The 21,233-nt window shown below is 39.3% G+C and overlaps 1 protein-coding gene across 3 annotated transcripts in view; it reads right to left on the minus strand.

The window, feature by feature from the left end:
- Window positions 1-21,233, minus strand: part of LOC133617229 (high affinity choline transporter 1-like) — a 48,574-nt gene that overhangs the window by 10,887 nt on the left and 16,454 nt on the right. For all 3 annotated transcript variants that reach the window (XM_061977092.1, XM_061977093.1, XM_061977091.1), the window contains 4 exons: window positions 20,981-21,181; window positions 20,773-20,886; window positions 20,474-20,629; window positions 3,650-3,798 (listed from right to left, as the gene is read on the minus strand). In XM_061977092.1, the coding sequence (XP_061833076.1) occupies window positions 3,650-3,798; window positions 20,474-20,629; window positions 20,773-20,886; window positions 20,981-21,164 (603 nt within the window). In that variant the 5' untranslated portion in view covers window positions 21,165-21,181. The remainder of the gene's footprint in view (window positions 1-3,649; window positions 3,799-20,473; window positions 20,630-20,772; window positions 20,887-20,980; window positions 21,182-21,233) is intronic.

The following is a 21,233-nucleotide window of genomic DNA, read 5'->3' on the forward strand; positions in this document are numbered from 1 at the left end:
GAGTTTTGTCATTTCAATGTTTATTGTTGTTACTTTACATCAGACCTGGTCAAAAGGCCCGGGGGCCGCATGCGGCCCGTTAAGCTTTTCAATCTGGCCCGCCAGACATTCCCAAATAATTTGTTTAGGTCTTTAAAGGGGAACATTATCACCAGACCTATGTAAGCGTCAATATATACCTTGATGTTGCAGAAAAAAGACAACATATTTTTTTAACCGATTTCCGAACTCTAACGGGTGAATTTTGGCGAATTAATCGCCTTTCTATTATTCACTCTCGGAGCGAAGGGAAGCAATCCACCATTTTCTCAAACACCGAGTCAAATCAGCTGTTATTTTCCGTTTTTTCGACTGTTTTCCGTACCTTGGAGACATCATGCCTCGTCGGTGTGTTGTCGGAGGGTGTAACAACACGAACAGGGACGGATTCAAGTTGCACCAGTGGCCCAAAGATGCGAAAGTGGCAAGAAATTGGACGTTTGTTCCGCACACTTTACCGACGAAAGCTATGCTACGACAGAGATGGCAAGAATGTGTGGATATCCTGCGATACTCAAGCAGATGCATTTCCAACGATAAAGTCAAAGAAATCTGCCGCCAAACCCCCATTGAATCTGCCGGAGTGTGTGAGCAATTCAGGGACAAAGGACCTCGGTAGCACGGCAAGCAATGGCGGCAGTTTGTTGAGCTAAACCCCCTGGATGTCTTGGCTCACACCGTCCCTTATGCCACCGAAGATGATCAAGAGAAGAATATCGACCCTAGCTTCCCTGGCCTGCTGACACCAACTCCAAAACTGGACAGATCAGCTTTCAGGAAAAGAGCGCGGATGAGGGTATGTCTACAGAATATATTAATTGATGAAAATTGGGCTGTCTGCACTCTCAAAGTGCATGTTGTTGCCAAATGTATTTCATATGCTGTAAACCTAGTTCATAGTTGTTAGTTTCCTTTAATGCCAAACAAACACATACCAATCGTTGGTTAGAAGGCGATCACCAAATTCGTCCTCGCTTTCTCCCGTGTCGCTGGCTGTCGTGTCGTTTTCGTCGGTTTCACTTGCATACGGTTCAAACCGATATGGCTCAATAGCTTCAGTTTCTTCTTCAATTTCGTTTTCGCTACCTGCCTCCACACTACAACCATCCGTTTCAATACATGCGTAATCTGTTGAATCGCTTAAGCTGCTGAAATCCGAGTCTGAATCCGAGCTAATGTCGCTATAGCTTGCTGTTCTATGCGCCATGTTTGTTTGTGTTGGTATCACTATGTGACGTCACAGGAAAATGGACGGGTGTATATAACGATGGTTAAAATCAGGCACTTTGAAGCTTTTTTTAGGGATATTGCGTGATGGGTAGAATTTTGAAAAAAACTTCGAAAAATAAAATAAGCCACTGGGAACTGATTTTTAATGGTTTTAACCCTTCTGAAATTGTGATAATGTTCCCCTTTAAGATCAAAACTGTAGCAACCATTATGATGTGCAGTGATGTTTTCAAATTATTGTAAGTCTTGAACTATACAAAGTATTCAATGGTTGGAATCTGTGTTTTTGCATGATATACTAGTTACTATGGTAATCTAATTAGTTACTGTGGTAATCTAAGTCACAGCAGCTCAGATGAGGCATGAAGCAGTGTGGGTGGGGTGCGTTTCCACAGAGTGTCTGCCTGAAATGCGGGTGTCAGGGACAAACGTGGAAGGAGATTTTTACAACAAAGTTCTAAAGCTTAGTGATGTCAGATATATCAGATGGTGGAGTTTTTTTTACCCTTCGCGTTCATATTTCGCTGTGTTTGTTGCATTTTTGTTGCGTTTCGCTTGATTGTAAAATATGTCGATCGAGGGGGGGGGGGGGGGGGGGGTGACGTGTCAATATTCAGTGTTTTATCATTAATAGTTCATTGTAAATCCCACATTCTGTAATTTCATGTACATTCCGGGTGTTTCATTCAGTAAAAAAAATTAAAATTCCATTCCGTTTTTTAAGGCGGTCTGTCATAACGTTTTTAGCATTCAAACATTATTGTGAGGTTTTGTATTAGTGTTCCTAAAAATAGTTATACCAACCCCCTGACCCATTTTGTTCTCTAAATTTGGCCGCCTGGGGCAAAATTGCCCAGGCCTGCTTTACATAATATTAATGTTTGTATACATTTTTATTTCCATCCATATCAGATGGCACACTCATACTTGCCAACCCTACCGGATTTTACGGGAGACTCCCGAAATTCAGCGCCTCTCCCAAAAACCTCCCGGGACAAATTTTCTCCCGAAAATCTCCTGAAATTCAGGCGGAGCTGGAGGCCACGCCCCCTCCAGCTCCAATATAAACAGCGTGCCTGCCCAATCACGTTACTGTAGAATGATCGAGGGCGAGTTCTTGGTTTCTTATGTGGGTTTATTGTTAGGCAGTTTCATTAACGTCCTCCCAGCGCGGTAGCAACACACAACAACAGCAGTCACGTTTTCATCTACCGTAAAGCAGTTTGTCTGCCGTAAACAGCAATGTTGTGACACTCTTAAACAGGGCAATACTGCCATCTACTGTGCATGCATATGTGACAATAACATCTACGGCTTTTAAAGAGTGCAGTGCACAACTGCGTACACAACAAGGAGACGAAGCAGAAGAACGAGGAAGATACAGTTGTGGCGACGCCGACGACAAGTAAAATAAAGAAATACGCTTGTAAGTTCCAAGCCGCAGCTGCGATTGGACCTGGATAGCCTCCGGGAAGAAGTAGTGGACTACCAAGTGCTTGGCGGTGAAGATCTTCCTCAGGAAGCAAAGATTGACCGGTTTTGGGCCATGCTAGGAAGAGATGGAAGATTCCAGACTCTAGTGCATTTGATGAAAGCACTTTTGTGCGTGCCACACAGCAATGCATCATCAGAGAGGGGTGTTCAGCATGGTTAGAAAAATAGTGACAGAGAATAGAACAAAGATGGACAATTCAACCCTTAACTCAACAATGAGTAGATGAGTGTTATGTGTGTGTATAGGTGTAAATAAATGAACACTGAAATTCAAGTATTTTATTTATTTATATATATATGTATATATATATATATATATATATATAATTAAATAAATATATATATATATAGCTAGAATTCACTGAAAGTCAAGTATTTATTATATTATATATATATGAAATACTTGCCTTGATGAATTCTAGCTGTAAATGTACTCCTCCCCTCTTAACCACGCCCCCAACCACGCCCCCCACCCCCCCGAAATCGGAGGTCTCAAGGTTGGCAAGTATGGGCACACTGCAATCTATTGAGTTCAGATAAATGAGAAATGTTCTAAAATACTGTAGTTTTCATTCTTCGTTCAGATAATATGAACATATTTGATGTTAAAGATGTTATTGAGCGTAATAGCGTATTAAATAACAAAATGAAAAATAATGTCAGTTACTTTGCTGAGTACTATATACTCTGACAATGAGGAAACTGTTACTAACTCAGATGATGCACATTTACTAACTCGGTTAATTTTTGGCAGAAGTATTTTGTAACTACAACTAATCACTCTAAGTTAAGATGACCAACACTGGTAGTGAGTGATGTTTCTGTACATTAACTCATAATCATCAGAATGTTGAGAAAATGAACTGTGTGAATAGATGCTACATACCAGGCTGACAAATATGAGGGTGAGCTGGATGACATCCGTGTAAGCCACAGAGTAGAGCCCCCCCAGGAGCGTGTAGACAATGGCCACCACCGAGGAGATGATGATGGAGTAGATGTAAGAAAGGTCCAGGATCACACTCATAGTTCCACCTGCAACAACATTGCATAGCTGAGCACCGAGGATGGATGGAACAAACTTTTAACGGTAAGTTGTCCAATGCAGAGATAATTATTGCATGCAACATTTTACTATCACAGGTTTAGGTGATTATTATTAGGTTCTCAATCTCTAATTTGCTTTTAAATCTATTTTTCTCACACACACACATATACATGCATCCACTTTTAAGGAGCCACGAAAAAAGCTAAGTATTATCTTTCTGTATCAGTGTACTTCTAATTGTTTTACAGCTTTCTTTATTCCTTCCCAAACTTATTAAGTAGTCTTATCAAACTTGGAAACCACCCACTCTCTGTCTCACCGGCCTTCCCTAAGTTGCGGCCCCTTCTCCGAAGACAGCAAGAACTCGACTCGGTGAAAGAAACAAAGTGAGTATAGCTCCCTGCTCTTTGTGCACCGTTCTCATGGATAGGTTGGCCCTACTAGAGGACCAACTAGAGCAGAGTAATCTCGTAACTTTAGATGCTTTAGAAATGTTGTCCATAAAAGTTAGAAAAACAGAAGCGGTGACAAAAGGCAGCCCTGGTGGAGTCCAACTCTCACTGGAAATGGCTCCGACTTACTGCCGGCAATGTGGACCAAGCTCTGACACCGATCATACAGGGATACATACGCTCTCAGTACTCCCCACGGTTGCAGGCCTTCTCAAAGTCCATAGAGCACATGTAGATTGGTGGGCCAAACTCCCATGCACCCTCAAACCCTGCCGAGAGTATAGACCTAGTCCACAGTTCTACGACCAGGACGAAAACTGCACTGCTTCTCCCGAATTCGAGATTCCACTATCCAGCGTAGCCTCCTTTCCAGTACCCCTGAATAGACTTTACCGGGAAAGCTGAGGAGTTCCTGTTTCCCTTCTTACAGTGAGGAACCCCCACCCGTCTGCCAATCCAAAGGCACCGCCCCCGATGTACACACAATACTGCAGAGTCCTGTCTACCACAACAACCCCACAGCATCCAGAGCCTTAAGAAACTCCGGGCAGATCTCATCCACCCCCGGGGCCCTGCAACCAAGGAGCTTTTTAACTACCTGCGCAACCTCAGCTTCAGAAATAGGAGAGCCCACCACAGATTACCCAGCACTGCTTCCTCATAGGAAGACCTATAGATGGGATTGAGGTCGTCTCCCAAGTATTCCCTCTACCGTTCCACAACGTCCTGGGTCGAGGTCAGCAGCACACCATCTCCACCTAACACGGTGTGCACTGCTTCCTCCTCCTAAGGGCAGCAGATGGTGGTCCAAAATCGCTTCGAAGCCGTTTAGAAGTTGTTTTTATGGCTTCGCCGAACTCCTCCCACGTCCGAATTTTTGCCTCTGCGACCCCCAAAGCTGCGCCCCACTTGGCCTGTTGGTACCTGTTCACTGCCTCTGAGGTCCCATGAGCCAAAAGGACCCGATAGAATTCCTTCAGCTTGACGGGTTCTGGGATTACCGCCATGACAGACACCAATCATATTGCGGCCACAACTCTGATCGACCGCCTCGACGATAGAGGTACGAAGCATGGCCCACTCGGACTCATGGCCCACTCGGACTCATGTCATGCGCCTTATTCGTGACATGTTCAAGGGTCTTCCGGAGGTGGGAATTGAAACTTTCTCTGAGGACCCTGCTAGACGTTCCCAGGAGACCCTCACAATGTGTTTGGGCCAACCAGGTCTGAGCGGCATCTTCCCCCACCCTCGGAGTCAATTTACCACTGGGTGGTGATCGGTAGAAAACTCCGCCCTTCACTTCACCCGAGTGATTTTAGCAAGAGACTGATTATAGCAGAGTTCATATTTGGAGGAAGATGAGTTTCCTTTAATCTCTAAATCTATTTTGGTAAATATTGGAGCCAGCATTGACCAGAATGTTTTGTAGAACTCCACATGGAACTCATGAGGCCTTGGTGCTGTTGAGGAGCATCATGAATTTCAGTTACTGAAATAGCGAGATCTAAATTTGATACCTGCCTTGTATTTAATTTTGGTAAGTCTATATTATTAAGAAATGTCTCAATATCTGTAAGAGATGGGTCAATGTATATATAAGTTTCTGTAAAAGTCCATACAGATGGAATTAATTTCCTCAGGAATGTGCGTAATGTTCCCAGCTGAATCCTTAATCGATAGTATAAAGCTTTTTTCTTTATTTAGTTTAAGTGGGTCAGCCAAATATTTTCTTGGTTCATTGTCATGCTCAAACTCCAAGCGTATCCTCTGCAGCATCGAGTTTTCTTATCAATGTTTTCTCTTAAGTCTAATATGGGTTTTGTCTAATTGTTCAAAATGTATTTGTTTTGTGAGTTAGCATATGCTATTTCTAATGGTTTGATTTCATTTTCAATTTCCTGCTCTAATAAACATTCCTTTTTTTGCTTGTATGATGAATAAGAAATAATTTTTCCTCACATAACTACTTTCGCGGTCTCCCAGAGAATGCAGTCTGCGGTTTCTGGTTGGTCCTTAAAATCTAAACAAATCTGTCCATTCTTTCTTAAAATAGTTGAGAAAGTCTGGGTCCTTTAGTAATGATGTATTAAGTCTCCATTGTTTTGTAGGGGCAGTGACAGTTGTGTTAGTGAGGTAGAATGAGATAGGTGCATGGTCACTGATGATGATAGGGTGGATGTGAATTTTTGTGACGTCAGATAAAATTGAGCTACTTGTTATAAAGTAGTCAATGCGAGAGAACGAGTGATGAATTGGAGAAAAATAAGTGTATTCCTTAAGAGTGCAGTGATAAGAACCCCAGGCATCGCAAAGACCGTAATCGTTCATATATTGCTTAAGTATTCCCACTGACTGAGACTCACGGTGACTCCAAGTCACGCTGGACCAATCTATATTTGGAGTAAATTCTAAGTTGAGGTCCTCTCCTAGAATCAAGGACAAGTTTGAGTGAGTGGAGAGTGAAGAGAAGAACGTGTGGAAAAAGGAGGGGTCGTCAACATTTGGACCATAAATGTTGGCAATACAAAGGTTTATCCCGTCAACAGAAATATTAAGAATTAGGTATCTACCCTCTAAGTCTAAATTAATTATGATAAATGCTGACGACGACAAGGGGAAGGTGGAGTTATGGAGTGTAAAATTAACTTTTCTACTAATGAGAACGGCTAGGCCTCTCTGTTTGGAGTTGAAACTAGCTAAGTATGCGTGTGGGTATTGTGGTGATTGCAGTTTTGAGGTATCGGACTTGGAGAGGTGAGTCTCTTGTAATAAAGCAATGTCTACTTGCATGTTCTTCAAATTAAGAATTCAAAAATGTTTGTCCCTGGACCCTCCATGCACATTCAATGTGACACGCTGTATAGTGGACATACTAAACAAGATTGTAGCTAAGTGTATGGGTATATGTGTATATTTTATGTGTAAGTATATGTATGTATATTTGTATACATATATTAGGGCTGTGCATCTTTGGGTGTCCCACGATTCGATTCAATATCGATTCTTGGGTCACGATTCGATTCAAAATCGATTTTTTTTTTTTTCGATTCAACGCGATTCTCGATTCAAAAACGATATTTTCCCAATTCAAAACGATTCTCTATTCATTCAATACATAGGATTTCAGCAGGATCTACCCCAGTCTGCTGACATGCAAGCAGAGTAGTAGATTTTTGTAAAAAGCTTTTATAATTGTAGAGGACAATGTTTTATCAACTGATTGCAATAAAGTAAATTTGTTTTAACTATTAAATGAACCAAAAATATGACTTATTTTATCTTTGTGAAAATATTGGACACAGTGTTTTGTCAAGCTTATGAGATGTGATGCAAGTGCCACCGTGACACTATTGTTTTTTTTATAAATGTCTAATGATAATGTCAATGAGGGATTTTTAATCACTGCTATGTTGAAAATGTAACTAATATTGATACTGTTGTTGATAATATTCATTTTTGTTTCACTACTTTTGATATGTTCTGTGTCGTGTTTGTGTCTCCACTCAATTGCTGTTTATTGCAGTTCTGAGTGTTGCCGGGTCTGGTTTGGTTTTGGAATTGGATTACATTGTTATGGTAATGCTGTGTATAGTTTTGTTGGATTGATTAATTTTAAAAAAATGAAAGAAAAAAAAAATGAAAAAAAATTAAAAAAAATAAGATTTTTTAAAAATGAGAATCGATTCTGAATCGCACAACGTGAGAATCGCAATTCGAATTCGAATCGATTTTTTCCCACTCCCCTAATATATATGTATCTAAATGTAAGCCTATCATGCATATATTTATGTATGCAAAGGTAGTAAATGTTTATAGTTGTTGTGCATGTATTAGTAGATAATTGTGAGTGTGTGTAAATTAATTATGATAAATGCTGACGACGACAAGGGGAAGGTGGAGAAATAGAAAGGGAAAAACAAAGAACATTAAATAAACAGGAAATGAAATAAGTGAGATAAAAAGGAAAACAAGAAAGAAAAACAAACATAGTTAATGCTTCTTCGAAAGAGAGAGCGGTTGGTGTTTACGTTGGTGTATTGTGAGCAATTTAAAAAGAAAGAGGGAATGAAGCATAATGAAAAAATGTTTTACAGTATTTACTGTGCTTCAGATGTTAATAATACAGCCACGGTGTGGCTTCCGGATCGCGGTAAAGTTGACCGTTGATAAAAAGTTTATCCACCAAGATGATAGCGCGGCATCCTTCGGCAATAAACTTCTTACGAAGCGGAAACAGATGGTGCCGTCTGTCGAGGATCTCTTTGGGGAACTGGTCGATGATGCTCGTTAATGCTTTTCAATGACATCTATTTTTATGCTAGTAAAATATATGTATGCGGCTTTGAAGAAGATTTGTTTTGTAGTTGTTTAAAACTTTAAAGTGTAAAAATTAAAATATCCCTACCTCACCGTTTATGCTTTGAAAGGGAGCTCTGATTAAGTTTAGATAAGTAATGGTAGGACAACATACACAAAAGTGTTTAAATATAGCTATATATGCTGCTAGTTTAATAAACCATTAAAATGATATTTTAGTCTAAAAAATAACATAGCTTGGTTACAATGCACATTAATTTTGTAAATGAATAGTCAAATAACATCTACTTGTTTAAATGATTATAGTGTGACCTCTTTTTTTTAATATATGAAGTAGCGAAAAAACTAATTAGGAAATACATCATATTTGTGTTACATGTAGTATTATTTGCAGTATTTATAAAAATACTGTTTGTCAAAACTAGTGTTGAAAAAATATTAAATATACTATTGTAGGTTAAATGAATTTGTGTAGTGTTTAAAAACAGGACAATGTTTAGAAGAAAAGCTTACTTCTACAGTAACTTTTTTCCTTGTTTATTACACTTTTAAAGTCTTTTCTGATGTATATTTATACACGTAGGTAGATACTGTAGATAGTTTGTAGTAGTTAAAATAGGAACAAAGAGGAACGTTTACTGTCATTAATAGGTGTAATTATTCATTCATTCAATAATAAAATGTACGAAACAGACTTATAGCATATTGATGCCAAATAAGAATAACTTGAAATTGTAAAATACATTTGCATAGTCTGAAATAAGAAACATCTTAAACTGTCCAAGTGTATTTAAGTACAAATAAAGTTTGTAATATTGTTGTTTTAGGAAAACATTAAAACCATGAAGATACTGAAAATAGTGAGCGAATGAATGACAAAGTACATAAAGCACATAGATTGTTTGTAGAAGTAAAAAGTACTCATTAATCAAATTACTTTCTGAAAGTAAGTGTGGCAACACTCCCTGGGGTTGATAACGAAGGCTTTCAATTTGGAATAAGCCTCGTCATCTGATCGAACCTGTTCATACACAACTCGCATTGAGCAATTCACACATGTGGGCCTTGTTGTGACGTCTTTCTTATTATTCGCTCATTATTCGCTCTCTGCTTTGTCATCCACAAGTTGCAGTCGTTCCGCGTATTTTACGGTTGTCAATCAGAAACTTTTGTTTATGTTTCAACACATTGCACGTGGTTTATGCCTGCTTTGGTGAAACAACTTGTGGAACTGTTGAGTTAGATCAGGGGTTGGCAACCCAAAACATTGAAAAAGCCATATTAGACCAAAAATACAAAATATAATCTGCCTGGAGCCGCAAAAAAAGAAAAGCCGTATATAAAAGTCTTATAATGAAGGCAACACATGACGTAAGTGTCTGTATTAGCTATAATAGCCTACTATCAAAATGACTGTGTCACAGGCTGAAGCAAATCTTCGTTGACAGAAATGTTGAAAATAAATATTTATTCTACACATTTTTACAACATTAGAAACCATTAGTAAATTAAGAGGCTACACAGAAGGTGAGATAACTCCTGGAAATTACTGACTTTTAATGGCCAAAGTATAGATGTGTGTGTCCAAGTTAGAGGAAACGGCAGGGTGTCTTCTTCTAATAGATTTATTACAATCTTTGGCAAGCTAGGTAATGTTTGCTGTGGTCTGGAAGAACATGGTACACAAACAACTATCTGAAATGCAGCCAATATTACATACAGATAATGTGTCATGAGACATGCAAAACTAAATTACACACAAAGAGGATACAAGTAAAGGATACTAAATGAGCTCAAATATACCTACTTATGAGGCATAATGATGCAATATGTACATACAGCTAGCCTAAATAGCATGTTAGCATTGATTAGCTTGCAGTCATGCATTGACCAAATATGTCTGATTAGCACTCCAACAAGTCAATAACATCCACTAACATCACCTTTGGGCATTCACACACAGCATAAAACTTTTGATGGACAAAATGAGACAAAAGAAGGAGTGGAGGATTTTACATTTTAAACAAACTGTTGCGTCACAGTCCACACTATGGTGAGTTCAAGAACCACCGAAATTAGTCGGACAAAATGATGTTCACCAAATACTCTCGTCAGTGTAGCATACACACAAACATATTAAACAGTGGGCTTTCTAATAATTGGGAATGTTTGTGTCATGTTTGTCCTCAAACAAAAAACATACTAAAACAAAAAAAATGTTCCTCTCTTTTTCCATTTTCAATCCTTTTTTAAAGAATGCTCCAGGGAGCCTTTAGGGCCACTGAAGAGCCACATGCAACTCGAGAGCCACGGGTTGCTGACCCCCAAGTTAGATCTATAGCTGTCTGTTGGTCAATGAAAGCTGATGAAGGATGACATCACACCCTGGAATTGATGTGTGTGTTTGAGCGCTGCCCTGGAACAACCTGATAAAAAGTATGATAGACAAAGCTGCAAGGCTGTATATAATTTGTGGGGATTGGTTGAATTTGAATGAAACACAAATTCCTTGAGGGACTGAAAATAACTGCACGCAAGTTTGGGCTAATTGGAAGGTGACATGAAGTTTGGAGCTCTGTAGCAACTGACTGTGCCGTCATTATAATCAGAGGTGGGTAGAGTAGCCAGAAATTGTACTCAGGTAAGAGTACTGTTACTTTAGAGATTTATTACTCAAGTAAAAGTAAGGAGTAGTCACCCAAATATTTACTTGAGTATATATATATATATATATATATATATATATATATATATATATATATATATATATATATATATATATATATATATATATATACACACACACATATATATATATACACACACACACATATATATATATACATATATATACACATATACATAATGTATACATATACACACACACACACACATATATACATATATATACACATATACATAATGTATATATATACACACACACACACATATATATATATATACATATATATACACATATACATAATGTATATATATATACACACACACACACACACACACACACACACACACACACACACACACACATATATATATATATATATATATATATATATATATATATATATATATATATATATATATATATATATATATATATATGTCTTAATAAGGTTATCCAAAAAATAGTGCTTGATACCGTAGTAGAGCGCAATATATGTATGTGTGGGAAAAAAAATCACAAGACTACTTCATCTCTACAGGCCTGTTTCATGAGGGGGTTCCCTCAATCATCAGGAGATCTCCTGATGATTGAGGGAACCCCCTCATGAAACAGGCCTGTAGAGATGAAGTAGTCTTGTGATTTTTTTTCCCACACACACATATTATATATATATATATATATATATATATATATATATATATATATATATATATATATATATATATATATATATATATATATATATATATATATATATATACACACACACATATATATATATACATATATTGATATATACAGTATATAATTTATATTTATTTATTTTGCCGTTTTTGTTTACATGTTAAAGGTGTTTTAATGAATATACATGCATGTTTAACACATATAGATTCCTTTCTTTCATGAAGACAAGAATATAAGTTGGTGTATTACCTGATTCTGATGACTTGCATTGATTGGAATCAGACAGTAGTGCTGATAACGTCCTCGTTTTCAAATGGAGGAGAAAAAAAGTTCCTCCTTTCTGTCTAATACCACATGAAAGTGGTTGGTTTTTGGTATCTTATTTGTCCAGCTTCCATATTCGTTTTTATACACTTTACAAGAAATACATTGGCGGCAAACTCCGTAGCTTGCTAGCTTGTTTGCGCTGGCTTTCGGAGACTCTTATTTTGAAAGCGCAGGCGCGATGGAGCGGCACTTTTATTGTGAAGACAGGAACTGTGCAGTCAGTCTTTAGGCTTTTGACGGGATGTACGGTTAAAATAAAAAAAGGATCTTTTTTCCTTCACACTTTTGATTGATTGATTGGAACTTTTATTAGTAGATTGCACAGAACAGTACATATTCCGTACAATTGACCACTAAATGGTAACACCCGAATACATTTTTCAACTTGTTTAAGTCAGGTCATGTGACCGCCTGGCTCTGTTTGATTGGTCCAACGTCACCAGTGACTTCATCTGATTGGTGGAACGGAGTGAACGTCACCAGTGACTGTATTTGTTGAAACGCAGGCACTATGGAGGTCTGTTTGACAGACCAAAACAAACAAAGCGTGCATTAACAGATCGATAAAAATTAGTAGCGAGTAGCGAGCTGAATGTAGATAAAAGTAGCGGAGTAAAAGTAGCGTTTCTTCTCTATAAATATACTCAAGTAAAAGTAAAAGTATGTTGCATTAAAACTACTCTTAGAAGTACAATTTATCCCAAAAGTTACTCAAGTAGATGTAACGGAGTAAATGTAGCGCGTTACTACCCACCTCTGATTATAATACGTATACGGCTTTTCATTTTTTGCGGCTCCAGACAGATTTGTTTTTTGTATTTTTGGCCCAAAATGACTCTTTCAACGTTTTGGGTTGCCGAGCCCTGCTCTAACAGGAAGAGTGTTTGCACAAATAATCCTTTAGTTCTTTCGTGGTGTAAAAAAAGGGTGTGTCCATCAACAAATGTCAACTAAATTATTTATACACCATATCAAATTATATGGAATCTTATCGAATGTTTCTGTTTTTAAAATACAGTTTTTCAATTATATTGTAACCCAAGTCTCTAGATGCGTATCGAAAAGTCCATCACAAAGAGATGTACACGCCTGGTAGGGTTGTACAGTATACCGGTACTCATATAGTACCGCGATAGTAATGAATCATTCGATACTATACCGCCTCTAAAGGGTGCCGGTACTCCACCCCCCAACACCCGCGCCCTGTCGTCTTCACGTCGTGACATTGCTGGTTTTACGAGCAGAGGAGCATGTTCGGCAGCCCACAATCACAGAGTACTTAAAAGCAGACACAGTCTGTAAACAGAAAAGGGAGAATGGACGCATTTTGGCTTAAAAACTAACGATAAAGGTGAAGCTATAACACTGAATCGCCCTCAGGAAGAGGTGCTTTAAGACATGGCTAGCTAGCTAGTGGCTAAAGTCCATCCGCTGGCAGTGTTTTAACTACTTCTAAATCACTAATCCTTGTCTCCATGGCGACAAATAAAGTACGTTTCTTACAAGTATCATCCCCGCAGGACGAGGAATAGCTAAATATGCTTCACTACACACCGTAGCTCACCGGCGTCACTATGTAAACAAATGCCTAATGATCTACACCTAACATCCACTGTAATGATATCAAGTACAGGAGTGTCTCTAGTCAACACTACTATGATTACATCAACATTTTTTAGCATCACAAAAACTTTTTTTTTATTTTTTTTATTTATGTTATTCATATAAACTCAGGAAATATGTCCCTTGATACATGAGGACTTTGAATATGACCAATGTATGATCCTGTAACAACTTGGTATCAATCGATAATCAATTTGTGGTATCATCCAAAACTAATGTAAAGTATCCAAACAACAGAAAAATAAGCGATTATTACATTTGAACAGAAGGGTAGATAGAACATGTTGAAACGGAAAATAAGCAGATATTAACAGTAAATGAACAAGTGGATTTATAATCCATTTTTACAGCTTGTCCTTTATGTTGACAAAATATTAGAATGGAAAATGACACAATGTTACTGCATATGTCAGCAGACTAAATTAGGAGCCTTTGTTTGCTTACTTACTAACAAAAGAAAAGTTGTCTTGTATGTGACTGCTCGCTGACTGCTCGCTGTTGCGAAAAAGCTAAGTATCGTTCGGTGTGCCTTTAACTGTTTTGCAGCTTTCCTTACTACTTCCCAAACATATTTAGTAGTCCTATTTAACTTGCAAATCACCCGATCTCTGTGTCACCACCCTTTCCTCAGCTAGCTAGCTGCTAAGCTAACGAAGCCAGCGGGGAAAAAGGCAGCGCCGGTGGGAAGGAATCTACTCCCCGCACACCGTGACCACTTCTCTGAAGACAGCAGGAACTTCACTCGGTGACAGAAAATACCGTGAGTATGGCTTCCTGCGCGTCGTGCACCTTACTCATGGATAGGCCGGCTCTGCTAGAGGGCCGTGTCCGCCAGTTAGAGCAGAGTAATCTCGTAACTTTAGATGTTGCGGACACATCTGCTAGAGTTAGCTGTAGCGAGCTAACTAGCCCAGTTTATAGCAGCCCTAAGCGGCCTATAAACTACAGTGTACTGGTTGAGACGCACTAAAGTCCTACTCAGACGCACTAAAGACCTACTCAGTGGCCTAGTGGTTAGAGTGTCCGCCCTGAGATCGGTAGGTTGTGGGTTCAAACCCCGGCCGAGTCATACCAAAGACTATAAAAATGGGACCCATTACTTCCCTGCTTGGCACTCAGTATCAAGGGTTGGAATTGGGGGTTAAATCACCAAAAATGATTCCCGGGCGCGGCCACCGCTGCTGCCCACTGCTCCCCTCACCTCCCAGGGGGTGATCAAGGGTGATGGGTTAAATGCAGAGAATAATTTCGCCACACCTAGTGTGTGTGTGACAATCATTGGTACTTTAACTTTAACTTTATAATAGATTTAGCCCTTTAGCTAGTCCTACACCCCAGTCTACCGGACACCACACCTTAGTCATAGGGGACTCCATCACCCGAAACACAATTAGGTGTATTTCCGGGGCCAGAGCACCTGACATTGAAGCTAATCTTAGGGAGCTAACTCGCAGCAGGCCCATAGTAAACACGTACGACAGGCTAATCGCACCGCTACTTATGCAAATATAGTTGTACACGTTGGCTCCAATGACACGAGGATGAGACAGTCAGAGATTACAAAGAGAAACATAGCCAGGACTTGTGATCTCGCGAGGGAGATGTCCAGGCCAAAAAGGACAAAATTGCAATAAGAAACATGTTTAATGTACCCTAAGATTTTTTTGGTAAAATAAAACCACTAATGCCATTTTTGTGGTCCCCTTTTTTTAGAAAAGTATAGAAAAGTACCGAAAAGTACTGAAATACATTTTGGTACCGGTACCAAAATATTGGTATTGGGACAACACTAACGCCTAGTGCATATTGAGAAAAACAAATAAAGCCACTAATGCCATTTTGTGGTCCCCTTTATTTAGAAAAGTATAGAAAAGTACCGAAAAGTATTGAAATACCTTTTGGTACCGGTACCAAAATATTAGTATCGGGACAACACTAACGCCTAGTGTATATTGTGAAAAACATCTTATTTTCTGAGAGAAGCACAAATACGCTTTTTCATAAAATACGTATATTTGCCAGGAAGTGAATGCTGAATGACCCTATCCCAGCTGCCCTCGGGCACCCTGGACAAGTCGCCACCTCATCGCAGGACAAACAGATACTGGACAAAATGGCAGGAGGCAGCTTGACGTTAAGAATGACAATTACCTCCAAAATATAAGGCACAATAGAAACTCACTGCACTGGAGGCAACGCTAGCATAGCGACATGGCATAGAAATGACAAAACTTAGGAAGTAGAAAGAAGCCAAAAGTAACTTGTTGCGCAGCACGAACAGGACTGCCAGACAGGAATATATAGCTCTCTGATTCGTGATCAGGAGCAGGTGATCGTTCTGACTAATAATCAAAGCGAGGTGCAGGAAATCACCATCCCTGGCAACTAGGAGGTGCTAAAACAGAAAATTAATTATAAACTAACAATAATCACAAAACATGACATGACCTGGCGTGACAGGTCATAACATATACCGTATTTTTCAGACTATAAGGCGCACTTAAAATCCTTTCATTTTCTCAAAAATCGACAGTGCGCCTTATAACCCAGTGCGCCTAATGTACGGAATAGTTCTGCTTGTGCTTACCAACGTCGAAGCTATTTTATTTGGTACTAGTAGATGATAGTCACACATAACAGATGTGTAGACTGCAATATGACGCTAGCAAACACCAAAGCTTTAAATATTCCATTGAAAATAAAGAACATTACACACAGCACTCAAAAATCTGTCAAAAAGTTTTAGTACGACTTTGAAGCCGCACCGCTTGATGGATTGTCGGCCCATTACGGCTACCGTAGTCAGAGATTCAAGTATTACTATGGTGTGTGTATAAGGACCGCAAAATGGCACCCATTAGCAGACATATTATCTGGCATTTTGTTTCACAATATTATGCAAAACCAACTTTTCTTACCTTCTGGTACCTGCTGATGTGTATTTGTCCTGAAAATGCGCACGTCCGCCACTGTAGTCCGTGCCGACACCGTAGTCGATAAATAAATGATAAATGGGCTATACTTGTATAGCGCTTTTCTACCTTCAAGGTACTCAAAGCGCTTTGACAGTATTACCACATTCACCCATTCACACACACATTCACACACTGATGGTGGGAGCTGCCATGTAAGGCGCTAACCAGCAGCCAAGGGGTGAAGTGTCTTGCCCAAGGACACAACGGACGTGACTAGGATGGTAGAAGGTGGGGATTGAACCCCAGTAACCAGCAACACTCCGATTGCTGACACGGCCACTCTACCAACTTCGCCACGCCATAAGCTTTTTCTTTTTCACTATCTTCTTGTTATGGGGCATTCATCCTCCGCTGTTGCCGTTTCTAATATAAAATAGTTCTAATATAAAGTAGTGTAAAGTTCTAACTAATATCTCACTATGGAAGCACTAAAAAAATACCGGTGTTGTGAGTTTACATTATTCACCCACAGAAATTTAGGTATTAGAGAGTTCCGGTCGGACGGTTTTTCACGGGACACATTTCCGGCGTTGCTGTTGCACTAGCGAGGCACGGATGATTTAAGTAAAATCTGAATGTCATTAAAACAGTTAGCTCCATCTTTTGACACGTCTTTCACTCGCGTCCTTGCACGCTACACCACTACAACAAAGATGACGGAGAAAAGACGCTGTCGAAGGTGAGCAACGTAAATAAGTCCGCCCACAAAACGGCGCATCATGAAGCGACTGTCAGAAAGCGGCTTGAAGATGGTCTGTAAAACATAATACCGGTATATGCAACATTTTGACCAAAGAACCACCATTACATGTTATGTAGACCACAAGGAAGTGTTTTCAATTTAGAAAAAAAATCATAATGACCCCTAGAATGCGCCCTATAATCTGGTGCGCCTTTTATATGAAAAAAGACCTGAATAGACCCCAAATAAGTGTTAAATACTGTCAAAGCGCCTTGAGTACCTTGAAGGTAGAAAAGCGCTATACAAGTATAACCCATTTATCATTTATTTATCATTTAGATGAGCATTCCTCAACTTTTTTGCCACTTGTGCCAACATGTTGCAGTCATCAAATTACAAGTGAGCAAATATTTGCAAAAAATAACATAACAATTGTCTTTGCAGTCTATTCAATTGAATATAGGTTGAAAAAGACTTGCAAATCATTGTATTCTGTTTTTATTTACGATTCACACAACGTGCCAACTTCACTGGTTTTGGGTTTTGTACTTCGTGTTCAAGGCGGATAGTATTTTACACCTTCAACATCCTAATGGGGAGGGGACGGACCTGAAGTTAACTGAAGTTAGTTACCCTGTTGAAACGATGGATGAGGACATGCTGTGTCAGGCTAACTAAATCTGATGCTGGGCCGTGGGAAGCATGGGAGTGGTTAGTAGGAGTTGAATGAGAAGTGTGTGTACAAAGGGATGTTGTTAATGATGTAACATCAGCAACAACATGTACCCGCTGGTGAGTATTGACGGAGGGCAAAGCTTAGAGACGTTCTGCAGTGTTGCCGTTCAGCAGCCTTGTGAGAATCTGGGGTCGTGGCCTATGTCTGTGTCGTCTTATTGACAAACACTGGAGCCTACAGGAGATTCTCTCAAAAATGAGGCAGAATCGCTGGTTGTACTTCAATAATGGTTTTTGTTTGTTCAACTTTCTCCATCATTTTGGTATAAAATATATGTGCATGACTTAAATCAGCTATCACGTGGGGTACAAAAAAGTGCAACCCGTGTATACAACCCAAGCGGGACGATAACAACAGACTGGAATGAAACCTATTTTAGGTATGTCCAATGTTTGCAACATCATACGTACGTGTGTGTGTGTGTGTGTGTGTGTGTGTGTGTGTGTGTGTGTGTGTGTGTGTGTGTGTGTGTGTGTGTGTGTGTGTGTGTGTGTGTGTGTGTGTGGGTGTATTTATACCCTTCTTAAGACATCAACAAGGAAATGTACCTTAAAGTTAGGAGCAAAATCATGGTCCAATACAGAAAACCGTTGCATCTAATAGAGAATGTCTCATTTGCACCTCTGGTGGTGAAATCTATCAAAATTAGGATGGTCCCAAAAAGGAGGGATGTTTCAAATTGACGGTGTCGGTTTTAAAAGTGCTCCCTCTCTGGCCAACATATGTAATAACAAGTGTGTGTAAGAAATTGAAATGTGCCACCTTTGGCACATTAAAAAATCTAAATAAATAGGTATATAGAGACATACTGTAATGACTTGAAGTAAATAATGAAGATTAGAAACAAATTACAAACAAAACAAAAAAAAATGTATCTACTAAAAGCTTACCTTTTTTATATTTACATAGTATGTATATATTATTGATGTTGTAAATACAAATTGTTATAGATCCAGAAAGGGTGGTCCTAAAGAGGTAGGCATTTTTCAGTGTGTGTGTGTGTGTGTATGTGTGTGTGTGTGTTTGTGTGTGTGTGTATCTTATATTGATCTCTACGTGAGTGCTACATTAACTGGCCAAGTATGTTATTTCTGTATACAAGCGTCGACATTGAGCTCAGATAAATAGGAGAGATACAGAAGTTTGCATTGTCCCTTACAGCTTGTTTGTGTATTTCCAATTTCCAATCACTTCTTTGAATCTTTTTATAAGCTACATTTGTTGTAACATAACCAGTTTTAATTTTAGTATTTCTCAGCTGTTTGTCTATTCGAGAATATATGTATTTTGTTAAACACTAAAGGAGTATTGTCTGAGAATTTGGAATCAGTTTGAATCGAGAATCGATTCTGAATTGAATTGTCTCCCCAAGAATTGGAATGGTATTGTTGTTTGTTGAACGATTCACATGCTCAGTCTAGCTTTTTTTGTCTATTCTGGAATATATGTATTTTGTTAAATACCAAAAGAGTAATTGTCTGAGAATTTGGTATCAGTTTGAATCGAGAATCGATTCTGAGTGGAATAGTCTCCCCAAGAATTGGAATTGTATCGTTAGGGACGGCGTGGCGCGGTGCGAGAGTGGCCTGGCCAGCAATCTGAGGGTTCCTGGTTTGATCCCCAGCTTCTATCAAGCTCGTCACGTCCGTCGTGTCCTTGAGCAAGACACTTCACCCTTGCTCCTGATGGGTCGTGGTTAGAGCCTTGCATGGCAGCTTCTGCCATCAGTGTGTGAATGTCTGAATGTAGAAATAGTGTCAAAGTGCTTTGAGTACCTTGAAAGTAGAAAAGCGCTATACAAGTATAACCCATTTACCATTTTGTGGAACGATTCACATCCTCAGTCTAGCTTTGTTCAAGCTTACGTTCCTTTGTAAACAAAGCCCCACTCTACTTTGTATCAAAGCCTTGTCTACCCAGAGCTGTGTTGACAAAAGTCTCTTGGATTACAGTAGTAACCCACAAATCACTGAAAAATGCATATCCTCCAGTTTCTGAAACTGTCAACAGCGGGAAAAGTATTGAAAATGCTGCCACCGGAGACAGCGGCGGTGTTGAAAGGTTTTAATAAAATACATTTAGAGACTTAATAGCTTAACTTAATAACTTAACTTAAGTTAATAGGCCGTTTTTGCTCATGCCTGTTATCAACAGTTCTACAGAGTAAATAAACTCACCCAGGCTGACGAGTGTGCGTGCCACCCATAGCACATCAGCAACTAGTGCCGGAAAAATCAGAGCAGTGGCCAGTACGTTCCCGTACTTCTGCTGAAAAGGATCCATCATTGTCACATACTTGTTCTCTCTCATGGGCTTTGCAAAGAAAAAGCCACCTGGGAAGAGGGAGTGTAGATATGAAAATGGTTTTGGAAAATAGTCATGCAGGTATGAAAAAAAATTGTTTTGGAAAATAGTCATGCAGCTATCAATGAAAAGCACAAACAAAAGACAGGAAAGAGCTACAGGTTTCAAGTACCTAAGAAGAACGTAAGGACATACGGCACTGGCATGAGAGCCCACACGGCTCCTAATGTCGGGTTGTATGTTGCTTCAGCGATACCAAGGATAAATCCTCCGCCTACCCACGTGGCTGCAAAAACATGACAATCAAGTTGTTTTTCGTAATACAAATCAATTATTATGTTATTTTTCTGATGGCTTGCTGTCAAAAGAAAGCTTTATACCTGTAAGAGTGAAGACGCCCACTAGCAAGTTGATTTTACGTCCAGCTAGTAGCGTGATCTCTATTCCGTCTCCCGACCACTTTTTCTCCTCCTTCCTGGAGCGCACGGATGCATAGATGCCAGTTCCCAGGATTAGTAGATAGAACGCCGCCATCACCACCAGACCGAGCACGTTCAATGCCATTGTTATTTATTGTGTCTCTGTTGAACAGAAAAGGTGTATGGATACACAAAACAGGAACAAGTTGCAGAA

The sequence above is a fragment of the Nerophis lumbriciformis genome, linkage group LG16 (genome assembly GCF_033978685.3).
Source record: "Nerophis lumbriciformis linkage group LG16, RoL_Nlum_v2.1, whole genome shotgun sequence".
Classification (NCBI taxonomy): Eukaryota; Metazoa; Chordata; class Actinopteri; order Syngnathiformes; family Syngnathidae; genus Nerophis; species Nerophis lumbriciformis.